Raw genomic sequence first — 7,830 nt, 5'->3', positions numbered from 1 at the left:
TTTCATCCATTTGGCTAAATAAATTTCTGGTATTATAGCTGATGTCAGTTCGTGATGAAAACCTGATATATAATTCCTAACTAAGGCAAATTACGACAATTATCGCGAACTGGATAATAAAAGCACCAGTAACACTGGATGCAGTCAGGTACTACAATATATACGGATGTTTGGAGAGCGTACAGACTCCTACATATGCTTGTTTATGTGCATCGTGTCGTTATCCACAAGTAGCATTTTGTGCACTCAACAACCAGAGTGCACAAAAACAATATTGAAGCTATGTGGTCTAGACTGAAAGAGTTTTTGGAACTTTATGATGGCTCCAGAGGCCGACTACTCCGTAGCCGTATGGATGATTTCCTCTACTGCATGCATTAATATTTCAGAACCTCAGAACCTCTTCCTAACCTTGATAAGTTTTTGAACCACGTATAAGAAGTGTATCCACTTTATTTCCTTGGTTTTGTGTAATATATTTTTACTCTATACTGACTGCGTGCTGATTGGCTAATATTTCTCAAGGTCACTTGGGATTCATTCAAAGGTCGTCCATTAATTAGTCTCGCCGATGAATTTTAATAGAGTTGACTGTTTTCAGTAGTATAGTTCATCTAATGTGAATTTAAATAATCTAATTTCTGCAGAGAAATAAAATAATGAAAAACTCTCACGTCATATAAAACATTTATCTTAGCTGTTTAAATTAAATTTAACACTTTCATTTTCTTTCTAATGTTATTGCGACACTACTGTTTAAGAAAATAAGCACAAACAGAAATGAGCAAAGACGTACAGTGGCTAGCAGTGGAACCCAGTTTAACGCGCGTTTCGTCCTATTTGGGACTCATTAGCTGGATGTACCTGCATCTCAAAGTTGACGTCCGCTGTGGGATTCGAACCCAGTACCATTCGCTTCAAACACCATCGCGTTATTCACTCAGCTACTGAGTCCTGATAACCACTTGCTTGTGCAATGGGATGGATTTAAATTCACTTGGTAGTGTTTGGCTTGTATCTTCCGATTGAGGTTTAAGACTGCAATTGATCAGTCTGTCATTCATCTTTGCTTATAAAAGCTTGTGAATTAAGGCAATATTGAGGCATACGCACAGTATGCACATATGCCAATAACAGACTGATCAATCGCAGTCCTAAACCTCAATGGGAAGATACAAGCCAAACAATATCAAGTGAACTATTTAGATAGTTTCATATACTTAATGTTTAGTTTTAGATAAATTCTATTGATTTAGGTACAATAAATCTATCAGGGTTTTAAAAAAATGAACTTTACAGTGTATATCTTTCTTTGAACTAAGGGTTCAAATTCAAATTAGCAGATATTTATGAACTAAGTTTTCATTGAATTAGCATTTGTCAACACAGTAATAATAAGTCTGGTGTCTTGAAAGGATTGATATTTTACGTGGAATGTTAAACTTTTATTTCTGTATGAACTTATTTCTGAACTGTTAGTATGGTGTATCAGCTATTTGTGTTTGGTAAAACCTTATTTTGGAAGTTTGGTAATTCTACTGGTACAAAGAATGTCGTTTCGAGACGCATAGACACTCAGTCTATGCATGCAGACGTCGCACCTGGGACAAGTATAATTTGCATGCATATCAGTAATACATAGGTTTTCACTTATCCATTCCACGGTATACGAATAGGTATACTAGCATCATTAGAAAGGTAGATGTTCACCACTCCCTTCATTTGTATTTGCTACCACTATCACCGGTACATAAGCTTGAGCCCATAAACTTTATACCATACACATAGGCATAAGCACTCTTAAGGAAAGAAAGATGGTCACCACTCCCTTCACTTTTAACTGATAACCATCCCGTTTTTGTTTTGTTTGCAGATTAGTTTTTTTGGTTAGGCAGCTTTATTGACATAGGGCTGACTTTCTAGCTTGGACCATTTTGGATGAGCTCTGCAAGCACACACTTTTGCATATGCCAACATACACAACTACACAAATTCAGATCCACACAGTATATATATATATATATATATATATATATATATATATATATATATATATATATATATATATATATATATTACGATCGTAGAGCCTCGCAGTTAGGTCTCCAAGTAACTCAGATTACACCAGAAAGGTGAATTTGTCCAATCCCTACCGACCTCTCAATTTGTTCAGTAAGGTCACCCTCATTATCCATCACGATCACGGGAAGGACTTAAGTTGGATTTTACTTCCAAACTCCTTGTTAAGCTTTTTTTCACTCGATTACATTATCATTTCAGTTAACATTTTGATTTTAATTGAATTCCAGATGTAATTTTTTTGAATGTGGTAGAAAAGTTTGCGTCTGCCTAAGCTGTTAACTGATTTTCTTCAATAAACTAATATATTGTAATTTGATACCTATATTTGCTAAAGAACATGAGCGACTGAAGAAAGGAACTCATATAGTAGTTGGAATACATACTATCCAAGAAATTTTGAACACATCATTACATATTATATAATCACATAAATCAATATGGATTATCATTCAAAACACCTTCCAATTGTTGATAAATCTCTGAAATACTTTTAGCCAACTACATCCCGCATGTAAATTCCAAAAGATTTATGTTTTCACCAAAGCTGACGTATTAAAATCATAAAATTCTATTAATTTTCACAACTGCAAAGACTAGTTTTATGCACAAAAATAACTTTTGATCTATATATCATAACTAACCATAGAGATGACAGTCAAAATTACGATCATAAGCAATTACTTCTCATTAATATAAAGCAGTTAACAGTTTTAACAGAAGTGAATAAAGACTTGGAATTTGAATACTCTGTTTCATCAGACATTTCAATTTACAATGTTATTTTTTTCAGTTCATTTCTACTCAAAAATAATAGATCCTGTCAACCACAGTCACTTAATAGTCACGCGTAAACGTTAATTTCAATCTCACTGTTGTACAAACCAATAACTTTATTCAATAATCAAGAAAGAATTCAAACTCATATCATTTTTTATTTATGTATCATAAAATTTAATTGTTCTCACCATTTATTTATTATATATTTACTGACTTCTTGATAAACAGAAGGGAAATAATTTTCTCAGTAGGGAAAAATGCTGTTGTATATATTACATATAAAGAAAGATACGGTGAATATATTCATTTTTATCAATGTAGTCCAATTACGGTCATATATTACTCTTGAATAGAAAAAGTTTCTCATCTAAGGAAAATTGTGGACTGAAATTTTCTTTCTGAAAAAGACTATAGTAATGGTAAATGTATATACTAACTCAAGAAAAGACGTTTTTATGTGCATACCATCTTGCTGTATTGATAAGCAGTGGTATGTATATACATTTCTAACCGTAGCAATAAATTTCTGAATATATATATATATATATATATATATATATATATATATATATATATATATATATATATATATATATATATATGAACATTTTTGTGATAGTGAAATTCGCGTGAAACGCGCGTCCCGGATTCCACTGCTAGCCGCTATTCATCTTTGGTTAGAATGTTTGTGAATTAAGGCAATATCGAGGCAACACGAACAGTATGGACATGTACCAATAAGAGACTGATCAATTGTAGTCCTAATCATCAACAGGAATATTCAAGTAAACAATATCAAGTGAATTTAACTTCAGTCATTGCACAATCAAGTGGCTATCAGGACCCAGTAGCTAGGTGGATAGCGCGATTAAGTTTAGAGGGAACGGTATTGGGTTTAGATCCCAGAGTAAACATCAACTCTGTAATGCAGTTACACACAGCTTATGAGTTCCAAATGGGACGAAACGCGCGTCAAATTGGATTCCACTGCTAGCCACTATCCATCTTTGCTTAAAAATTCAACTTTGTTTAAATAAGTAAGCAAGTCTAGCACATTGTTAGCTTGATATTATAATGCCTAACAATTCTGTTAAGCCTCAATAATAATTAGTCGAAAATATCTGTAAGGGTTTAGAATTTTCATAGTCGTTGGTACAAAGGACTGTAATCGATCAGTCTTCTATAGAATCTTGAACAGATGATGTCTATGTTATTTGTATTTTAGGTAGAAGCTTTTAGTACAATTGGATCTTAACTACTAGTAAAACCCAAGAAGCAAATATTTGGAATTCATTCTAATATATTGAATAGTCAATAATTTTTTATAGAAATTCCTACTATTTGAATATCGGATAATACAGTTTAGTGCCAAATACTAGATTAAGATCTCAGTGTGAGCATTCAGGTAGGTTTAACTTGTAGTGACCTACTTTTATCAAGAGAACGCAATTGGTGTAATGGAAACAATTATTATTATAACCAATTGTACCAGGGATGGTTTGACCGTACTTGTTTGTTTAACTGTACCAAAACACATATATTCTTCCGTTGATTGTGACCTTGCACGAATTCGGTTACGCTCAGTAACCACACTTGTAACCTGGCACGATCTCGGTATTCTTTCTATACCACGAGATCGCCAACAAATACATTTCGACTACAGCCATCAACTGCCTTCTGATATTTGGCTTACGGGGGATCTTATCGGTTAACTGACACGTAGTCTTCCTGTAGTGGTGATCATAGTCGACCGCGACTCGACACCGCACTACAAACTAATGGATTCCAAAGAGAATGAAATATTTAACCACTTCTAGTTCACAATTCAACTATACTAACAACTTATAATCAAAAATATGTTACTACATTGTATGATCTTCTGTAAAATCTTATAGATATTTCGAAAATTTTTCGTTCTTTATTGAGGCTAGATATATTGGTAATCTTTTTAAATTATGGAATTCACGATAAAAAGCTGAACTAATCAGACTTTTATTGTTTTCAAATATCTATTCGTTTCTTTTGTGATGCTCAGTTTTTAGAAGTGAAATTGTTAGGTTTTTATGACTATATCTATCTAAGAGTATTTTAATAATGTACTTCTTGGGTATTATTATTGATGGCTTTATTCAATATTATATTTTGGTACAATATAGAATTCTCAGGGAAGTAAAAAGAGATAAACCGTACACACATGTGTCAAATGTGAGGAATGGGCCCATCTAAGAAAATGAAAGATGGTCATACAATGTCCTGGATTAATTGGAGTTAGATATGACTTTTAAGTGTCCACCATCTCTTCAACTTGAAACAGATGCAAAACGGCCAAAGGTCAGCGCTGATCACATATCCGCATTTTCTGACACTTCATCCGATGTTGGTGATCTCGAAGATTTTTCACGTCCTTTCAATACACCGGACTCGTGGGATTCGGAAACAAGCAATGGGCCTACTACTTTTGGAGCAAATGAAGTGACTGAGACCACTGTCCGTCAACTTACTATATTTCTTGAAAAATGTGCTCTAAGCAACCAGGAAGCTCGAAATAATTTCCCTGACCAACGTAAGAGTTTTATGCAGTCAGAATTGGAACTACAAGAAACACAGGTGCTTGCAGCCAATCCAGAATTATACCCAATCTTGGCAGAACAAACACGTCCCATATCATTATTGTTAGGTTTATTAGCTCATGAAAATACAGATATTAATTTATCTATTATTGATCTGTTGCATGAATTACTTGAATCTAGTTGTTTACAAGAAGCTGGATTAGACAAAGTTAATCAATTTTTAGAAGTTTTGTTTTCTGGACAATTGATACAATCACTTATACAGAATATTTCACGTTTAGATGAGACGAAGAAAGATGAAGCTGACGGTGCGCATAAAACACTCGGAATTGTTGAAAGTTTACTAGAAATTCGTCCGGATATGAATGTGATAATGGCAAATCAAGGTTTATTTGCATGGCTTCTACAACGTTTACAAAAACGTCCAGTATTTGACAAAAATAAATTATACGTTAGTGAGGTATTATCAATCTCATTACAAATGGATGAAGCTAATCGTCTTCAATTAGGTGAAGTAGACGGTATTGATATATTGTTGCAACAATTATCTGTTTACAAACGACATGATCCTGGAAGTCAGGAAGAAATTGAATTAGTGCTTAATTTATTCGATTGTCCCCACCCGTGTTCTGTTCACTACATTCTGGAGATTTTAATATCAAGCATCACTTAAATGCTGTCATACTGATGTTGTCTCATATTTAATTGTTTTAAATAAGTTTTTTAAATTCCATGTTATTTGTTTTTGCCCTATGAGTTAGTTGTAACACTTTTTTTATTGATTTAAGGATAGTAATAATAAGTGTTCCATTGATTTCTTAGTATCTCATTGCCAGTATAACTATCCTCCACTGAAACCAAATAGAAGCTTAGAACGTTGTTATTCATTGGCACTTTTCCATAGTGCAACTGTAAGTCATGGGAATGATGTTGAACACAGTCGTTTGTTTTTTTATAAATAGCTATGCACTTTCTGCAGGTTGATTCAAAAGATCGGATGGATAAATGGGGACTATTATGATATAGGAAGCTAACGTTATAGAGATCGACTGTTACGAATTCGACTACAGGACTAATATTGTAAATATTGGATCGGTTAGAACTGATTTTCGTATTATTACTATTTATTTTTTTGCTGCATAATCACTGACTAGATTACTATATCTATATGTTCAGCTTATCACAAGCTTTCATTTAACCCATTAATGGCTGTTATACGACTTACTATTCTTAATTTGTCCCCAGTCTATTGCTCACAGCTTCTCCTATCCACGGCCTTTTTAGGATTATTTGTGTATGATTGCAATTTTTCATTCTATGGTGTGGTGCTATCCGGTATGTTTGTATACAAACCCACGTATGCCTAATATGTAGTAACAATAGAGCTCCGTCTGCCAACTTCTCTCTTGGATTTACGGGATAAGATAGAGAGAAGCTAATGGATAGTGAACCAATTTGAGCTCAAACCTGGACTGGTAGTAGTTAGTTACATATTTCAAAACTGTCAGCTCAGTTTTATGTATAATTCTCACTCTGTAAAAGATTTACAGCTTACTTAGTGAGCTAATTCAATAAGTATTACTGTTGTTAACTATAATGAAAACCTCAATGTTTCAATACGGATGAACTACAGAATAAACGGTTTTCGTATGTTTATTCTTTTAAGTTGACTATGACTTTGTATAGAACCACCAACATCCAGCTGGTTTAAAATACAAATGCGGGGAGTTCCACCTGGGTTACAAAAGTTTTTGACCAATAAAATACTGTATAAACTATTCCCTCGATTTTCCATTTACAATCTCATCAAATACCGCATACCAAAAATGTAGAAGGACATGTTGATACTAATTTCTTAAGCAAACGATATTCGTTGACTACAATTATCAGTAGTGAAAAGTACTTCATATAGTAATCGATACATTTCCCGGGAACTAACAGTTTGAAATGATAAATATTCCCTTTTAAAAACATTAAACTAACCTTACAATAAAAAACAAGAGAGTAATCCACGTCCAGTTCACTGTCACTGAACATACCCATAACTCTTCTTAAATCTAATCAATCAGCCTAATGACTACTCAATTCCATGGATTAGTGGTGGATTATTGCAGCAATCACTTCATTATGAATGACCTATCTATACAAGTAATAACTTTTTTGAAGTGTACAAGAGATCAGACCAGTTGCTTAATTACTTGTGCCTGTTACCCCTCATGGGGAAGCATAGGCCGCTCACTAGCATTCTCCATCTAACTCTATCCTGAGCAATCCCTTCCAGTTCTTTCCAGTTGCTATTCATCCTTTTCATATGTGCTTCTATTTCCCAACGTAGTGTTTTCTTTGGACTTCCTCTTTCCCGCTTCCCCTCAGGATTCCAAGTCAGGGCTTGACTCGTGAT

General features: G+C 33.8%; 1 protein-coding gene across 1 annotated transcript; it reads left to right on the top strand.

Annotated features, from left to right (window-relative positions):
- Positions 1 to 3,282: 3,282 nt before the first annotated feature.
- On the top strand, positions 3,283 to 6,102 carry CTNNBL1_1 (Beta-catenin-like protein 1; the record flags this gene model as incomplete). Its single annotated transcript, XM_012942268.1, has 2 exons — positions 3,283 to 3,349; positions 5,174 to 6,102. The coding sequence occupies 2 exons, from the start codon at positions 3,283 to 3,285 to the stop codon at positions 6,100 to 6,102; spliced, it is 996 nt and encodes a 331-aa protein (XP_012797722.1).
- Positions 6,103 to 7,830: the final 1,728 nt, after the last annotated feature.

The sequence above is a fragment of the Schistosoma haematobium genome, chromosome 6 (assembly GCF_000699445.3).
Source record: "Schistosoma haematobium chromosome 6, whole genome shotgun sequence".
Taxonomy (NCBI): Eukaryota; Metazoa; Platyhelminthes; class Trematoda; order Strigeidida; family Schistosomatidae; genus Schistosoma; species Schistosoma haematobium.
Note: the sequence above shows the minus strand (reverse complement) of the source record. Positions and strands in the feature narration are given on the sequence as shown.